The sequence below is a fragment of the Artemia franciscana genome, chromosome 7, assembly GCF_032884065.1.
Source record: "Artemia franciscana chromosome 7, ASM3288406v1, whole genome shotgun sequence".
Taxonomy (NCBI): domain Eukaryota; kingdom Metazoa; phylum Arthropoda; class Branchiopoda; order Anostraca; family Artemiidae; genus Artemia; species Artemia franciscana.
This window is the reverse complement of record NC_088869.1, coordinates 39,442,781-39,463,197: the sequence shown is the minus strand read 5'-3', so window position 1 is coordinate 39,463,197 and position 20,417 is coordinate 39,442,781. Positions and strand designations below refer to the sequence as shown.

The 20,417-nt window shown below is 32.3% G+C and overlaps 1 protein-coding gene across 1 annotated transcript in view; it reads right to left on the bottom strand.

The window, feature by feature from the left end:
• Positions 1-11,810: 11,810 nt before the first annotated feature.
• LOC136029268 (E3 ubiquitin-protein ligase CHIP-like) overlaps positions 11,811-20,417 on the bottom strand; it is a 42,096-nt gene continuing 33,489 nt past the window's right edge. Inside the window, exon 6 of the mRNA XM_065707514.1 lies at positions 11,811-13,182. Coding sequence (XP_065563586.1) covers positions 13,057-13,182 — 126 coding nt within the window. The 3' untranslated portion in view covers positions 11,811-13,056. The remainder of the gene's footprint in view (positions 13,183-20,417) is intronic.

Genomic DNA, 20,417 nt, shown 5'->3' with positions numbered 1-20,417 from the left:
TATCAATTAAACTTAAATTCTCTGCTCCAGGCGAGAGCGAATTAAATGCTGTGGCGACTGAAAACTAACTCTGTATTAAATTTTGTATCAGTATTTTTTGAATACGATTAACTAACATTTTTAATATAACGATTTCAGAACGACGAAATTAGTAAAAATGGAGGGAAATAAACTATCGTAATGAAATTTCTTAAAGAACCAAGACATCCCTATTAATATTTTTCATATTATGCTCATTAAAATCACTCATATTTTACTAATCAATTATAATGCGTGTTAAGGAATTATTTCATAAATCGTTCCAGGTTTGCCCTTAATTTGTATTATATTAATAAATTGAACTTGAGCTTGAACAAAGTTTGATGATACAGATATTTCTAAAGTCATTATTGAGTCTATAGCTGTACTAAATGCTATTAATAAAGACAAGTAGTTGATTAAATGATGACAGGCATGTAATACGGACAGATAACCAATATTCTTTTGGCTTACCTCTACCAACCCCTCTTCTGTTTTCATAACTATTATCCAACTACGTTATATTTCCTATCTGCCTTATGATTTGAAAAACTGTCTTCCAACTATTTTATATTATATACTTGGAAAACAGTAACCAAACGCAGTTAACTTCCCTTAATAATAGGAAAAAGACGGTGTTAGCCTTGCCACAAGAATTAAAGATGAGGTAACGGTAAAGACTAACCATCTTAAGTTGCGAGTGAGTTCAGAGAAAACCAGATGCAAGACAATTAATTACTCTCCTTTGTCCATTAAATATGGTGACCAAAATCAAAAGATACTACAAATACCCAATCTAAATGAGCAGAGATCGGATATAATTAGTTTCTATGGGAAGTTTCTTGTAAATACTACAAATATCTAGCTGCATCTAGACAAGCATAAAGTTGACATAATAAGCATCTATGGAAAGTTTATGGAAGACACTAAATTTAGACAGCTACATCTAGATAGGCCTACGCTCATTAGATGTAGCTGGACATAATTATTTTCGATAGGAAGTTTCTAGAATATACTACAAATTTCTAGCTATATCTTGATAAGAATAGATTGAACATAATGGGAAATGAAAATGAGTCCAGAACAGGGTAGCCAACTCATGTGAAATGCACTCTTTTTGTCATTGCACTCTAAGGACTGGATTTTCACTCTTTTTGACCATTATTTGCTCTTTGCACTCTTTAACGAAATGATGACAAAAAGATATTAGCGAAAAAAAACTACTTTGAATCCAACTATTTAAGTGCAAAAGATACAACAGATAACCGGTATGACCTGTGAGGTTACTGCTTGGGCCATCTCTCATGCGTCTTTCTGGTATTTTCAACCATTTCCGAAGAAGCAGACCAAATTATAAATAACAGGTGAAAACTTTTTCTCACCTATATAATAGTGATTTTAGAGCTATCCTATTTATCATTTTGGATATATTTTATCTGGTTAAATTTTTATATTTGGTTGTATGAGAATCTTTAAAATGTGTAAAATCTTATTATTATTAAAATTGTGTTGTACATGTACTTTAATTGCTATTTTACAATGCATAGTTGCAGTATTTTGATTCCTGTTTCTCAACGCGGGCAGTTGCTGCAGGCGAAAAATCCTCCTCCATTAGCAAGTTAAGTGATACCGTTCTGGTCCAGTAAATATTGACTTAAGTGACACCCAAGCAAGCAGGTGATAACAGAAGGCAGAGATCAACCTAGTGATACGAACACATATGACCTATTGGTCGAACGCGTCAAACTCCAAACAGCAACAACAAAACGAGATAGATTCAACATCAAATTCTATACAAGGAAGTTAAAAATTATTTATTTGGCTACCCATTCTTTTGGGAAATGGAAAAGCTAGTATACAACATGCAGCAAAGCGATGGAGAAAAAATAACCAAACCAAACCTTTTCTAAGTCTACTCTCAAACTAAAAATTCTTAAACAATAAAATTCTGCAAGGACTTTAGACGTATGCACCATTTTAAAGCACGAATGACCTGTCTCTACTTGTGATAGCCATTTTTTCTGAAAAAAACTTAACTTACCAGCCCAGGTTCCAAGAATTTGATTTGGGTGGAACCCATACTATCAAAATGACACAAAAGTGTACAGAAGGGAATGGGGTAGCATGAAGTTTTAGTTTAGACACTCCATGCTATCTTGGACAGAAGCTGAGCCAGGTGAACGACACTCAGAAATGAATCCAGGGTCAAAAAATTCAAGCATATTGAAAATGTCAATAATAAATGGGTAAATGTTGAGCAGTTCATATTATTGACCTATCCATAAAATAAATATACCACTCGATGCCTTTCCTTCTGCTCTTTCAAAATAGAATAATCGCTCTTGGCGTAAATCCACTTCACCCCACTCCTATATACCAATTCAGGGTATATATTTGTACATTGGGAGCGGGGGTATAGTTCAAACTTACGTCTATAGTGAAAATTAAATCCTGAATCTGAATTTAATATTCAATTTGTACGAGAATTGCTTTCCTACTATTCAACTGGATGAATTTATTATAGTGTAAAAAATAATTCTTTTTTACATAGGAATAAAGCATAAGCAAATATGGTATTTTTTTTTTTAACTTGCCTGTTTTATAGACTTGATTACTGTCCACTGTGTGTCAGTTGTAAACACAATGAATACGAGAGATTAAGTGTGTTCCATTTGTTACATATTCTGTAACTCATTTGATTGTTAATTTGTCTATATAAGTTGGAAGCTACAAGTAGTTTGTATGCTGTTTTGAAGGATAATAAATCGGTTTTGTTTCTTCTTCCTTAAAAAAACTTCACTACTGATAGTAATCTGATAAGCAGTCATGCACAGAGTGCAGGAGCATTTTATATTAAAATCTGCCCTTCTTCTAAAATCCCAAGATTTTTATGATTTTTTTATGGTTAATTGTTGTTTACTTTTTTTTAATTGGTGCTTTATTTGAAATTTTGTACTGATTCAAAGTTAATTTCCGCATATGTTTTTTATTAAAAGATCTGTCTTCTGGCAAAAATTCGAAATTCCACATTTTTGTAGATAGGAGCTTGAAACTTCCACAATAAGATTCTCTGATACGCTGAATCTGATGATGTGATTTTCGTTAACATTGTATGACTTTTAGGGGGTGCTTCTTCCTATTTTCTAAAATGAGGCAAATTTTCTCAGACTCGTAACTTTTGATGGGTAAAACTGATCTTGATGAAATCTAAATACTTAAAATCAGCATTAAAATGTGATTCTTTTGATGTAACTATTGGTATCAAAATTTAGAGCCGGGTCGCTCTAAAGTAAACATTACCACGAACTGATTGATTGAAGTTCTGCTTGTATATCTTTTTTATTTGCACACATGAGGATGTATCTTCACTAGATTGTGGTACCCTCCATTTTTTTTTTATTCTATAAGGTAGCATATGCTTGTAGTGGTAAAAGTGTAGTTGTTTACAACTACTATCCTTGTAGCTGTCAAAGGAGCTGGAAGTAAATTATGATTTAATGTTGTTTATGCGCTGGGAACTATTCTTTGAAGATGTAATAAAAAATTTTGGTTTATTAACTTTATTCTTCTTATGAAATTCTGTGTAACTATTGATGGGCTCCGACTTCTCCTCAATCGACACTGCCAACGCATGAAATTAAAATAATATGTCTCTTATATCATTCAAAATTTTTGTAAGCTATTGATGTGGTTTTTCTATAGTAGATAATTTACATTTTGCACTTCTGGCTTGTTGGAATAAACAACCCAGAAAGACCGTTTTATCTGATTCACATGATCTTTTTTCGCAGCACTCTTGTCTCTTTCGCATTTATTCACATTAATTTATGTTCTCAAACTTAATGTAGCCTATCAGACCAAAGCACTACCGTCGCCTAACAAGGAGCTATCCAGCTTCTGGGATTTTTCCAGAAAACTACTCATTTCGTATAGAACGTGGACATAAATTTACAAGAAAAGGAAATATATATATATATATATATATATATATATATATATATATATATATATATATATATATATATATATATATATATATATATATATATATATATATATATATATATATATATATATATATATATATATATATATACTACTACTAAGAACTCACTGCAGCACCAAGCCGCCTGAGGCCAACACAGCTACGCACGCTCCTCCTCCAACCTAATATATTTAAAGCCTCCCTCTTTAAACCCTCCCAGGAAGTTCCCATTTCCTTTAAATCTTTATTTATGACATCCTCCCAACCCAGACAAGGACGACCTGCTTTCCGTGTAGCCCCAGACGGTTGGCCAAAAAGGACAATCTTCGGTAATCTGTCATCCTTCATCCGTAGAACGTGGCCTAGCCATTTCAACCTTTCTTTCATTATAGCCCCAGAAAGCGGGATTGAACCACACTTTTCGTACAACCTACTGTTTGAAATACGGTCAGTCAGCCGGGTACCCAGAACAATCCGTAGGCAATTTCTCTGGAAAACATCTAGTAAATTTTCATCTGCTTTTCGGAGTGCCCATGATTCAGAGCCATATTTGACCACTGTCATCATTGTAGCTTCCAATATTCTAATCTTGGTTTGTAGACTTATCTTTCTATTCTTCCAAACTTTTTTTTTAACTGTGAAAAAACACCCTGAGCTTTAGCTATTCTACTTTTAACATCTTCACTGCTCCCACCATCTTTACTAATAATACTACCAAGGTAACTGAAGCTCACCTGTATCACTAATGTCACCTGTTCATCTTCACTTATTCCTAGCCTTAGTGACTTAGTCTTCTTAACATTAATTTTCAAGCCTATTTTAGCACCCTGAACTCGTAAAACCTCTAAAAATTCATTCATTTTGCTCACACTTTCGTATAATATGCTTAAATCATCAGCATAATCTAAGTCCAGGAGCGTTCTTCCTCCCCATTTGATTCCATAGTCTCCAATTGCCTTTCCTGTGCTCCTTAAAACGAAGTCCATCAAAATGATCCATATAAGGGGGGATAGAACACAACCCTGCTTAACTCCTGATTTAAAACAAAAACAGTTGCTAACCTCATTTCCTACCTTAACCGCAGCAGTATTATTCTCGTACATAGCACAAATCACTTTAATGTATTTTTCTGGTATACCATATAACGATAAGACCTTTATTAACGCTGTTCTATCAACAGAATCGAAAGCTTGCTCATAATCGATAAAACTAAGGACAAAAGGTGTTTGACAACGAAGGGACTTCTCAATTATTAACCTATATATATATATATATATATATATATATATATATATATATATATATATATATATATATATATATATATATATATATATATATATATATATGTGTATATATATATATATATATATATATATATATATATATATATATATATATATATATATATATATATATATATATATATATATATATATATATATATATATATATATACATATATGTATATATATTTATATACATGTATTGACTACAGTGAAGTCAGCTATAGTCCACAACGAGTTATTTGGACCTCTTATATTCCTTTCAAAACATTTGGATAAAATGGAGACAAAACGTTATCTAAACATTTGATGAAGTCAACTATCGTTCAGTTAAAGATCCAAAGAATCAAAACTAGATCTAAGTTGCATGGGAAACGTTTAGGTGCTGCGGCAACCTTTGTTCGGCTTCGCCGAGTAAAGCGCTGCGAGAGCAACACTTTAGTTTTATTTCCTCGCTTCGATTAAACGCTGAAATTGTTAATCTGAAGATGATTGTAGACTAACAGCCAATTATTACTTACAAATCTCCAACATGTCTTACTACTAGAACCAATTTGTTCTTATCATCAAATACACCGGAAACAAGTAATAGGTACGCCAACTAGCAAAATTTACGAACCCCTCGTTGCCGAAGATGATTATGAGCTAACAGCTGACTGTTGCTTAAAACTCCCCTAAATGTCTCACAATTGGTATCAGCCTATTTTTGGTTTCAGTGTGTGCTTTACTACTGAAGTTGTCAACCCTTTTAAACTTTTAAACTAGTATATCTCAAGAAGGAATTTTTCTACCAAAAATGGATGACATATACTTTGATCAGCTCATCAAGAACTATCGACTGCTGTCGAAAAAAAATCTATCTGTCTTAGTTCAAAAGTTGACTTTTTTGCCGTAGACCAAGTTTCTAACGTCATCACTTAGAAAGGAGCGAAGGATAAACTCTAATTTCTGTAGCAATGAGATAACTTTTATAGTTTAAGAGGCACATCTGATACCATTTCTCTACCGCAATCCTGCGAAAAACCGAATGATAAACTCAGCTGAAATCATGAACAGAAATAGGTAGAAACAACAGATGGCAGCACTTTCAGTCCCCACTTTTTGTTTCTGTATTTTTTTCTATTTATCACTCAAAGAAGATATATTGGCTGTGGGGCTGGGTAACTGCCGCATATGTTGAACAATTACAGCTTTTAGTCCATCTTCAATTTGAAACTGGTGCCTGCCTTCTTGCCTGCTAGAGCAGAGCTTTGAACTCGAAACCAGAAACATGGTTTGACGAAACGAAAGCTTGACTGCGTAACTTCAGATAGTTCCCTCTGACATAGGCTTTACAACTCCAAGTCACTTCAAACACAATAGGCTCTGGCTCAAGGACAAGCAAAAACCATCCTTTTTGGCCCCAGGCAACAGGTCTACGATGCTTTCCAAAATGCAAAGTCATATTCATCAATCCAGCCTAAGGTCCATACTTTCCGTAGACACCGCAGAGGTTAGACCATTACCACTTTCTAGGAATAAGCTGAAATCAAGGTGCTAGGAACAAAAAAAAGTGTTGCTATCGCAACACAATAAACACTTTCAAGTTTCAAGCATAGCAGTACATTTTAAGCTAAAAAAGAATGATAATTATTATCTACCGCGTTATTGAGACGGTTATTTAAGTAGGAAATACTCCTAACTTTATTTTAATACAGTTGGAAAAACTATGAGGTAATATGCTAATTGATCAAAGAATAACTAACAATTATTCGTAAATGGCTTAAGAGTGTTCAGAACAGTGAATTGAGCTGCGAGCGCGGCGACAGCCACATGCGCAAAATTTTTGACTTGCACTCTCTTTTAACAATTTGCAATCTTTTTTGGCCTTGATTTGCACTCTTTTTTATGTCGGTAGTTGGCAACTCTGGTCCAGAAATGGGCATAACTTGATATAAGGGAAATTTCTGGCAAATAGCCTACTACAAATGTCTAGCTACATCTAAATGAGCAGAAATTGAGTGTACTCAGTTTCTGTGGAAATTTCTAGAAAATACTACAAATAACTAGCTGTATCTAGATGAGTATAGAATGAAAATAATCAGTTTCTAGAAGATATGATATCTATACAGCTACATCTAGATGAGCATAGAGTGGACATAATCAGTTTCTATTGCAAGTTTCTAGAAAATACATCTAGAACAGCATAGATTGGACATAATCAGTTTCTATTCAAAAATTCAATGAGATCTTACATCTAGATAAGTTTCTTGATTGAACATAAATTGGGTCCCCGCTTTTAGATTCTGTATAGTCAATGATATGTTTCATGTGGTATCCCATTGATTCTTCTTAGATGCAAAATTGAGCACCCAAAGGGAAAATAAGAAAAACAAAAAGAATTGGGTGAAGCGGAGGCCATGAATAAAATTGCCGAGGATCTGGAAGATGCAGCTAGGCGGCATAATAGTAAAATATTGTACTGGCCTGTTAATAAACTGAGAGGGAGTAGTCAATCCGGACTCGTCCCAGCTAAAGACAAGAATGGGGCCTCAATTAATGATACCGAAAAATTTAAAGAGAGATGGGCACAACATTTTGAAAATGTGGTAAACCAAGATAGAGTTATGGAAAAACATATAGAAGGAAATTGAAGTATTGTAAAATAATAAGGCCCCATGTGCTAATAGTGTGGTACATAAGTTTCTCAAATTTGGTGGCTCTGAAGTTATGGATAAGTTACTGATGATCATGAAGATGATTTTTGAAAAAGAGGAAGTACTTCGTAATTTTAGGAAAACTGTAACTAAATCACTGAATAAGAAATATGATATACTAAGTGTTGTGATTATTGAGGTATTAGTTTGATCTCCGTAGGTAGCAAATTACTTAGTAATATGATACTTTTTAGACTGAAAGATAATGTAGACAAAGTTATAAGAGAAAAATTGTACGTTTATAGAAAGAGTAGAGGATGTGTCGACCAAATTTTCACTCTTAGGTTAATAATTGAGAAGTACCTTTGTACTTCAAATAATAATCAAACACCCCTGGTCTTCAGGGTCAAACACCCCTGGTTTTGATATATTATGAGCAAGGGTTCAATTCTGTTGATAGAAGAGCTTTAGCAAAGGTCTTATCCTTGTGTGGCTTATCCAGAAAAATAAATTGAAATCATTAGTGATATGTGCGGGAATAACACTGCTACGGTTAAGGTAGGAAATGAGGTTAGTAGCGGGTTTTGTATTAAATCAGGAGTTAAGCAAAGGTTGATTTCTATTCCCCTTTATATGGATCATTTTGATGGACTTTGTCTTAGGGAGCACAGGAAAGGGAATGGGAGAACGTGGAATCAAATGGGGAGGAAAAGCTTTCCTAGACTTAGATTATGCATAATCTAGACTTAGATTATGCTTAATGTTAAGAAGACTAAGTCACTAAGACTAGGAATAAGTAAAGATGAAAAGGTGACATCGGGTAACGAAAAGATTGATCAAATGGGCAGATTCACTTACCTTGGTAACATTATTAGTAAAGACGGTGGGAGCAGTGAAGACGTTATAAGAAGAATAGCCAAGGCTCAAAGTGTTTTTTCTTTACAGTTAAAAAGTTCGGAAGAATAGGAAGATAAGTCTGCAAACCAAAATTAGAATGTGGGAAGCTACAGTGGTGACAGTGGTTACATGTGGTTCTGAAGCATGAGCGCTCCAAAAAGCAACAAAGATTTGGCGAATTTTTTCAAGAGAAATCACCTACAGATTGTTCTGGGTATCCGGTTGGCTGACCATATTTCAAACAGTAGGTTCTGATGGCACGTTCAAACAGTAGATCGCTAGGGCACGTCCTGCAGACGAAGACAGATTACCAATGATAGTCCTTTTCGGCCAACCGTATATAGCAAACGGAAAGCAAGTCGTCCGTGGTTGAAGTGGGAGGAGGTTATACAGAAAGATTTAAGGTAAATGGGAACTTTTTGGAGGGTGTAAAGAGGGAGGCTACAACCAAGTTTCATGGGCCTAATAACCAATTTACGTTTGCAATAGTGTTTTTAGTATTAATAAAATGATTTATTGAATAGATTGGAATGGAAGAGGAGCATGTGTATGTCTGATCCCTCATGAGTCCCGAGAATATTTCTGATTTCTGTCTTTATTATTGGTGCTGGGGAAGGCCTCAGAATACTAGGATACACACGTCAGCCCAAAAACGGACAACCAGGATCATCCTGAGTAATAGAGACATTTCCCACCACGATGTCCTAGCAACCCTTGAACTCCAAAGTTTGGAACTCCGTTCGGGTGACCTTATCCAAAGGTTTGGCAAAATGCTGCTGTCTAACCCTGCTCATCGTGACATTTTACCCCCAGAAGCCCCGACAGTCAGCGGCACGAGACAGAAGCCTAAAACTTGTGCCTGTGCGTGCTCGGACAAACCACAGCCAGAACTCTTTCGTCCTTTTTTTTACGTCATTATATAATAGTGCATAATAACATGTTTTGTAGTTCAACATGAAATTAGCCATTTGAGCTACGATTGTTGTTTAAATAAATGTTTCTGTCTCTCTCTCTTAGCAAAGAACGAGTTGCCCGTAGTATCCAAAAATCTAAAAACATGTTTTAAAAGAAAAAAAATTGTTAAGCCCTACGGCATTTGAAGCTGATTCGGGATCAGCAACTCTTATTTCCATTAGCTTTAATGGTAAAATTTCGCTGTGGAAAAAAAAAATCTGGAAATTTCGAAAAATCGTCTGAAACCCACGAGACCACTGTCACATTGAAATGAAAACTCTTCTGATATTCTAGGACCACTAGGTCGATACGACCACCCCTGGAGAAAAAAAAAGAGCAAATCAACACACATCCATGATCTTTTTTCTGGAAATTTCCAGAAAAATTCTAGAAATTTCAAACAAAAATTGTCAGATTGAAATGAAAACTGCACCATTAGAATCCTCCCGTATAAGAGAATTATTTGAAGTCGGGAACGGTTCTCAAAATAAACTATGAACAAACTAAACCCAACCAACAATGTTATTCCCAAAGGCAAAGGCGACTATGATGAACAAAATCACTATCTCAAAATTTCGATCGGATGATTTTGGGAAAAAGTGGCCGGGGAGGTAGGTAGCCCTCCATTTTTTTGATCGCTTAAAAAGGGCACTAGGACTTTTAATTTTTGTTCGAATTAGCCCTCTTTGATATTCCAGGAGCCCTAGGTTGATACGATCACCCCTGGAAAAAAACAAAACAAATAAACACGCATCCGTGATCTTTATTCTGGAAATTTCCAGAAAAAGTTCTGGAAATTTCGAAAAATTGTCAGACTGACATGAAAACTGCCCCTTTAGAACCATCCAATATAGGAGAATTATTTGAAGGCGGGAGCGGTACTCAAGATTAATTATGAGCAAACTAAAGCCAACCAACAACAACAATAGACCAGTATACCAAACAAATGCCATGGTGAAGTCGTAGCAGATAATTACCACAGAAAGGGAAAAACAAATTATGTCATAAATAAAAAATGAGAATATAAGTAACTTTAATGCAGTGGAATATTGAGAACTAAATGATTACTCACCAAATGCTTAAACCTGTATCAGTATTCCATTCCCTAAATAATTATTCAACACCAAAAAATGATACAATATACTTAGTCGTGACTAATCATAGCGTAAGTAAGAAAACTTAAAATTTTAACTTCGTAACATAACATAATATAATCAGGTAAAAAGGTGGGAAGTGGAATACAAGTTAGAGGCAATATTCTAATTTCTTTTTCAAGGTAAGATTGGAGAAACATTTTACGCAAATGTTCACAACATCAGTAAGAATAAAACATGCAAAGAAAGAAAAACGTTGTAGGTTAAAATTACACATTAGAATATAATATGTTAGAAATGTGGGAAGTGGAAAGTAACTTCGAGATGATAATTAAGTTTTTCTTTAAGGTAAAATTGAAAGAAAACATTTTCTAGTGTAAATAATCATAGCGTAAATAAAAATAGACCATAAAAAGTAAGAAAAAATGAGTAAGATAAATAAAGACAAATCACAACTTTAAATTTATAAAACAATCAGTTAAAAAGATGGGAAGAGAAAAATAAATTAAATACAATGTTCAATTTTTTTTCTTTAAGCTAAAATTGGGAAAAGTTGGTGAAAATGATCATAGCATAATGGCAAAAATCTTCACAGTGTAAGTAAGAAAACTGCAAAATAAGTGTAAAATGCATAAAGAAAATTAAAAATTGCAAATTTATAATATAATCAGTTAAGAAGGTGTGCAGTGGAAAATAGGTTAAGTATCATATGTAAGTTTCTTCCTTAAGGCAAAATTAAAAAGCGGTGAGGGGTCGCCTGACCTAAGATGTTTTCCAGACATAATGATTTTTGTTTCATTTATTCATTTTGAGTATGAATTCCTCTCGGTCAAAATACTTTCTTTTGAACGTATCTGCTCAGTGTCGGGCCAAGTGAACAAAAAAGTGTTCTGCAAAAAAGGATTAACTACTCTTCAAGGCTTAGACTAAATTAACTTAGTTTTTTAAATTTTATCTCACATTTATTTGCACATTTTCAATACAAAACAATTTAGAAAATTCAAATCAAATTTGGGCCAAAAATCACTGTGATGTTTTCACCAGTTCAAGCCTCGAATTAATTTGGTACTTTTCTACATAACCCTAGCTACAAAACAACTTAAACTGGGCTTTTAAGCTAACTGAACGTTAAAAATAAAAAAAGAAGCGCGGTGGGGATTTGAGCTAGCTCCGGCTTCTTCAACAGTCAGTCACCCATTCATTCTGTGACATTATAATTAAGTTTTGAATATAGTTATATTTTAAATATATTCTTATATTTCTAATCAAGTATAAATATACTTATATTTTTACTTGAACTTTTATAACAGGATAGAACAAATTAAAATTGAATAAACAGTTTATACTAACAGTTATATTTCCAGCAAAAAGCAAGAAGGAACGTGATCCCGCACCTTATAATTCTATTGTCTTACTGGATGTAGCCCTAATTGTCTACGAGTCCCAGGCAATCATTAATATGGGAATATTGTGTGATGGTGTACATCAAGTGACGGGTACCCGATGCCTAATGGCAAGGAAGCATTTTTATTATAGGAATTTTGTGTTTTAGTAATCGCATCTTGTTTTTTTTTTCGCGGCTGGGATATGGCGTTAGAAGTTTCAAGACTTATTTTTGAAGGGGGGCAAGGGGATCTAGAATTTATATTTTGGGGAGGCACAAGTTTCATACAACAGGGTTTTTAGCTAGAAATGTTATTCCTAAACCACGTAACGGATCTTAAAGATTTTCATAGTTCTCGATTAAAATATACATATTTTCTTTTCTGCATCAAATTCATCAAATGAAGAATTTACCTGACATTCAAAGAATAATTATTAAGTTTGCGTTAGAGATTTTATTTGTTAATATAATTTTTAGCAATTTTACTTGCATTTTGTTTCAAATCATCTAAAGCTCGTGAATTTTTTTTTTTACCTCGAAATACGAATTTGGTCAAAGTGAGCTAATGATAATCCATTTTAAAAATAAAAAATTTGATCCATCCAAACCTTATCTAATCGATGCTCCCCCCCTCTGAGATTTTGAAAAATACCTTTTTTAGCATTATAATTGCGGAATCATGTCGCTCTTGAAAAAAAAATTCTTGATTAAAAACAGTGGCTTGAATAAAACAACGGATAAATCAATCGAACGTAAATACATTACAAGAAAGTTAAAAATATGGATGCCAATTCCGGATTTGTCAGTAGTCAATGGCCCACTCGTTCTCACTTAAGAAGGCGTCAACAACTTCCTTCATAGCAAAATTGGGTATCAGCTGATCCTGAGTTAATGGAACTCGGGTTACTGGGTCGAAGTGACCAACTCTCTGAAAAAGAGAATAAATAGGAATAAATAGGAAAATAAATAGAGAATAAATAGAATAAATAAATGAGGAGGCGAAAGTAAAGTCGACACTTAATCATCTAGTTACATTCTATTAAGTTAGTTATCATTCTATTAGCATTTTCTTACAAAATTAATTCATATATTTATATTTTTCTTCCACACTGCACAAGAAAACGTTCGAAACACGGTGGCACAAAATTAACATCGCGAGTAAAAGCAGGTAAGAATAGTAAAAGGAGGTAGGAAAAGGAGGAAGAAAAAAGGAGGTAGGTAGTAAAAGGACCAGCCATGACAAAAAAATAAATAATAATCTGGAAACGACAAACGGGTCTATGGCCATAGAACTATTTATCGTTTCCAGATTTGTCGGTCCTGGCTGGCTGGCTCACTTAAATCTTCCAGTCGTCAAGTGTATGGATAATACTTAGCCGCATCTGTAAAATGCTGCTTTTGTTCATAACTTTGCATTGAAGCTCTTTTAATAAATATCTTAAAAAGAATATTTGCTCTCAAGTTATTTTACAGTTAAATATAGAAATAGTTATTTTAGATATTAGAAATAGATATAGTTATATATACAGTTTTTAAATATAGTTATTTTAGAATATTAGAAATAGTTATTTTACTGTTTAATATTAGAATTATGAATTTCTATTATTCGGTTTAGCACAGTTACTCTAATATTACAGACAAAACTGGGTATAGATGGTCCTGAGTCAATGGAACTAGCTAACAAGATCAAGGTGAACTACCCTCTGAAAACGTAAATGTTAATTATAAATAAATACATATATGGCAAAAAAAAATTGGATCTGATATTATAAAAAAAATTAGGATATTCTTTCAAAACTATAATAAAACAAATCTACGTATATAACTAGAAAATATTTGAAAGAAATAGTTAAATGAACAACACCTGTTTATTATTAATAATATATATATAGATAGTTTGTAGAATTCAGACAAAATATTGAATTGTAAGTAGTTGAGAGGATGATTAAAGCAATTTGATTAGAATAAAAGATATGAGAGGTCATGCAAAGTCTTGAACCTTTAAGCAAAACATGGATTTTTGAAAAATCAACAGAAGCTTAATGGTATGAATCTAGAAAACGAATTTAATTCTTTTTCTTTTGCTTTTTAGTCTTGCTGCCACCTGTATCAAAGTGTTTTTCTTGTTGACCATAGTATTTCGGTAAATAGTTTTTGGCATATTATCGGCAAATCTTGGCAGTTTTTCTAGTAAACAGCAAAAAATAGCATTTTTCGCCACCGAATTATTCCTCAAAATTAGGGGATATGGCTGTCAAGTCATTCAAAAAAAAAAGTAAAAAATAAAAAAATAGATGAATTCTTTGAAAAATGTTCTATGCAAACTTGCAATTCGAGTTTTTACACGAGTCTCCTTTCCCAGAAGGTTGTAATCCCGATTTGCGAAATAATTCGAGTCTCGGTGCGCTTTGCATAATTATTCTACAGTCCATGTCTTGGAAGGGACGCTTTCCATATGAAATTGTTTTAACTTGTACGTTTTTTTTCTCCGTCATAACTTATAAACTGCATTAGGTGAATGAAGGAGGGATGTCGCCTAAAAATCCATTTTTAGTTTTCAGATTTACTACTTTGTTTATTATTTTCTTTCCCCCTCAAAATATTTTTACAAAGATAGCTGAAATAATGGACGATGAACGTCTTCAAATGTCAGCTACAACATAACCTAAAATTTTGAGGGACGACACATTCTTTTTCCCTTAATCATAAAATTTTATATTTAAAAAAAATTAATTTATTAATTAAATTTAATTAATTATAAATTAAATTTATTAAGAAATTTACAGCTATAATATTATGCCAAACATTTTAAGGGACGACACATTCCTTTTCCCTTAATCATAAAATTTTATATTTAAAAAAATTAATTAATTAATTGAATTTAATTAATTATAAATTAAATTTATTAAGAAATTTACAGCTATAATATTATGCCAAAAATTTTAAGGGACGACGCATTCTTTTTCCCTTAATCATAAAATTTTATATGTTAATTAATTTTTATTTTATAAGTTATAATTTTTATATTTTTTATTTTATAATTATATATATATATAATTAAATAATTAATATTATATATATATATATATATATATATATATATATATATATATATATATATATATATATATATATATATATATATATATATATATATATATATATCTATATATATAAAAATAAGTTGTCTGTCTGTGGATGTGTGGATGGATGTGTGGATGGATGTGTCAGGTGACGTCACCTGAAAAAACTGGATTAGGTGACGTCAAAACTGAAAAAACTAAAAAAAGGCAAAAACTACAAAAAAAACTAAAAACTAATAAAAAAAATAAAAAAGCTAAAAAACTAAAAAAACTATAAAGGTAAAAACCAATAAAAAACTAAAAAAAAAACTGAAAAAACTAAAAAAAGGCAAAAACTACAAAAAAAAACTAAAAACTAATAAAAAAAGTAAAAAAGCTAAAAAACTAAAAAAACTAAAAAAGGTAAAAAACTAAAAAAAATAAAAAATAAAAAAAAACTAAAAAAAAGGAAAAAACTGAAAAATAAGCTAAAATATATATAAAAATAAGTTGTCTGTCTGTGGATGTGTGGATGGATGTGTGGATGGATGTGTCAGGTGACGTCACCTGAAAAAACTGGATTAGGTGACGTCAAAACTGAAAAAACTAAAAAAAGGCAAAAACTACAAAAAAAACTAAAAACTAATAAAAAAAATAAAAAAGCTAAAAAACTAAAAAAACTATAAAGGTAAAAACCAATAAAAAACTAAAAAAAAAACTGAAAAAACTAAAAAAAGGCAAAAACTACAAAAAAAAACTAAAAACTAATAAAAAAAGTAAAAAAGCTAAAAAACTAAAAAAACTAAAAAAACTAAAAAAAGGTAAAAAACTAAAAAAAATAAAAAATAAAAAAAAACTAAAAAAAAGGAAAAAACTGAAAAATAAGCTAAAATAAAGGTAAAAACCAATAAAAAACTAAAAAAAAAAAGGAAAAAACTAATAAATGACGACACTCAAAGAGAAAGCGACCAGGACAAAAAACTAAAAAAAAAGGCAAAAACTACAAAAAAACTAAAAACTAATAAAAAAAATAAAAAAGCTAAAAAACTAAAAAAACTAAAAAAAGGTAAAAAACTAAAAAAACTAAAAACTAAAAAAAAACTAAAAAAGGTAAAAACTAAAAGAACTAAAAAAGAAAAAAATAAATGACGACACTCAAAGAGAAAGCGACCAGGACAAAAGGAATGTTCGATTAGCAATCAACAAAGCACCGGGACACAGGGAGTATAAATGACGACCAGGACACAAGTAAAAAAAAAAATTAACAAAACTAAAAAGAAGGTAAAAACTACAAAAAAACTAAAAAGAAAAAAAAACTAAAAACTAATAAAAAAAACTAAAAAATCTAAAAATCTAAATAAACTAAAAAAGAAAAAAAAAGGAAAAAAATAAAGGAGAAAAACAAAACTAAAAAACGAATGTATATACAGACCGGTACACCGGGATACAAATGACGACCGGGACACAGGGAATATAAATAACGACCGGGACACAGGGACACAACTACAACGGGGACACCGGGGGAAACAGGGGGATATAAATGACGACCGGGACAAAAAAACTAAAAAGAAATAAAAACTAAAAACTAATAAAAAAAACTAAAAAATCTAAAAATCTAAATAAGCTAAAAAAGAAAAAAAAAGGAAAAAAATAAAGGAGAAAAACAAAACTAAAAAACGAATGTATATACAGACCGGGACACCGGGATACAAATGATGACCGGGACCCGGGACACAGGGAATATAAATGACGACCGGGACACAGGGACACAACTACAACGGGGACACCGGGGGAAACAGGGGGATAACCTGACAATCTATTTATATGCAAAGACAATGGGACAGCAAAGAATGTTGTATATTCGCAAGTTTTACGTAGTTAAAACCATATCTATATATATATATCTATATTCACAGGTGGGACATAGGGACACAACTACAATGGCGCGTAACTATTATGGCGCGTAACGACTTACGCGCGCGGGGGGGCTTGGGGGGGGCGCGAAGCGCCCCCACCAACTAGGTGTTGGGGTGGCGCGAAGCGCCACCCCAACAGCTAGTATATATATAAAAATAAGTTGTCTGTCTGTCTGTGGATCAGGTGACGTCATGTTTCTGTGTCGGCTGACGTCATGAAATTAGTTGTTGTCATTTTTGCTATGACGGTGACGTCATTAAAGATATTTAAGACATATATGTTCACGTATAAATCTATTAATGTTTAAGTTTAAAATGACTGATGAACTTACAATGGCAAAAGCCAATGAAGATGCTCAAAGAGTCTATGCCAAAAAACTTGCTGCTGATAGAGAAAGTCAGAAAAGAAAGCGTGCCGAGGAATCAAAAGAACAGCAAGGAAACAGGCTTGAGGCTAAAGAACGCAAAACCGCGCAGTTAGATGAAGATCCACCTGGACAGCAAGAGTCAAAACATATCAAAACTGAAAATGATAGCGATGATGATTGGGTTTGGGATTTTGACTTGGATAAGGTCATCAATGCCTACCAGATTTTAGTTAAAAAAACAAAGGTTCGGCAATATGTATTTCATAGTGAAGCTGAAAAATAAAGAAGAAAAAGAAAACTGAAAAAAGAAAAAAGAAAAAATGCAAAAAACTAAAAAATACTAAAAAGAAAAAACACTCAAAGAGAAATTACAGACCGGGACACAAATGACGACCGGGACAGAGGGAATATAAATAACGACCGGGACACTCAAAGAGAAATTACAGACTGGGATACCGGGACACAAATGACGACCGGGACACAGGGAATATAAATGACGACCAGGACACAGGTATTTAAGAATATCGTTCAAAGACAAATTTTTTAATTGTAAGAAGACCGTTGAAAGAGAAATTTCTAATTGTAAAATGACTGAAGAACCTACAATGGCAACACCCGAGGAAGCTGCTCAAAACGAATGTATTCAAGCCGAAGTAGCTGAGTTGGTAAAGCGTTATGTTTCAGGTTCTAGGTCCGAGAGGCTCCAGGTTTGAACCTTGGCTTTAGCATTAATACAAAAGAAGAAAAAAACTAAAAAAGGTAAAAACTACAAAAAAACTAAAAAGAAAATATATATATATATTTATATATATATATATATATATATATATATATATATATATATATATATATATATATATATATATATATATATATATATATATATATATATATATATATATGTATAATATAAATGACGACCGGGACACAGGGACACATCATTAGAATAATGAGGTATAGATCTGAATACGGATTGTTTTTCCCATGGACAATTATATGTTGCATGTTCAAGAGTCAGTAAACCTGACAATCTATTTATATGCATAGACAATGGGACAGCGAAGAATTTTGTATATTCGCATGTTTACGTAGTTAACAACATATATATATATATATATATATATATATATATATATATATATATATATATATATATATATATATATATATATATATATATATATATATATATATATATATATATCAATTACAAGTGGGACACAGGGACACAACTACAATGGCGCGTAACTAATATGGCGCGTAACGACTTACGCGCGCGGGGGGGCTTGGGGGGGGGGCGCGAAGCGTCCCACCAACTAGGTGTTGGGGTGGCGCGAAGCGCCACCCCAACAGCTAGTATATATATATATAATTATATTATATATAGTTATATAAATTATATAATTTTTATTGTCAATTTTATATTTTAAGAAATTTGCAGCTATAATTTGCAACAATAATAATGCAGAAATTTGCAGCAATAATAAGAAATAATTACTTATCTCATTCCTAAAGGCATTTCACTTCAATTTAACCACTCCCCTACGCCATTGAAACAATATATACCCCAGTTTATATATTGCTGTTAGACTTTACAATAGTCTTACTTTTTCTTCCTTTTAACGGCGATCGCTTATGATAAGCGTTCGTCGTTACAAAAAGGGAGAAAATGAAGAAAAAGCAGCACAATTGTGAAATACAGCTGGTTTAGTTGTAATAATGGTAATTATGGTATTTATAGTATAATCTTAGCAATAGTATCAACAGTAAAAATGATCATTTACCATGATTACCATTATGAACTAGCATCAACTGGTAATTTAAAAAGGTACAGGATTTGTGACCAGATGCTAAGGAAACGATCCAAAAGACAAATTTACTTCGTTTAACATGTGAAAAAATGATCCGGAAAAGTGGAATATGGATAGATTTTAGTGTAATAGTAATCTACCATTTGTTAAAGGCGAATCTTCTTTGTTAATTTGTAAAAGTGGTAATTCACTATTATTAACATTACACAATACCAATTAATGATACATTTAGTAACAGTGTATAACTCTGAGCAGACATTAAGCAGACGAACTACAAGAGACATCATATGACCTCTTTTAACCTGTGAAAAATGATTCGATTTCAAGTGAATTTTGTGAGGGTTTGAGGGTAACAGAATTCTTTTTAGGGTAAAATTGCCATTTGTGAGGGTTTAAGGTAGTAAAAATTCTTTTCAAGGTAAAATCTCCAGTTTGATAATGACATTTTTTTTTCGATTAATTGCATGTTTAGAATAATGAAAATAATGATAATACTGGTAATAATGATCATTCAACATTATTACCTTTATAAATTACCATTTAATGGTAATTTAACAATAATACATGACTCTAATCAGACATTAAGGACATGATACACAGTAGAAATTACAATACCTCGTCTAACTTGTAAAGAGTTATTCGATTTAATGTGGATTTTATGTAAGTCTGGGGCTACTAGTGAAACCTTTTGGGAATGGTAATTTTTTGATTGAATTGCATATTTATGGCATTAATGGTATGATGAACATGATGGCAATAATGATCGTTAACTGTTATTGCTAATGTAAATTATGATTTAAATGCCAATTTAATAATGATACACGGCTCTGATCAGATTCTAAGGACACGAAACAGAAAAGAAATTACAATACCTCGTCTAACCTGTAAAGAATTATTCGATTTAATTAGGATTTTGTGTAAGTTTGGGGTTACTAGTGAACCTTTTGGGAATGGTAATTTTTCGATTGAGCTGCATATTTATGGCATTAATGGTATGATGAAAATG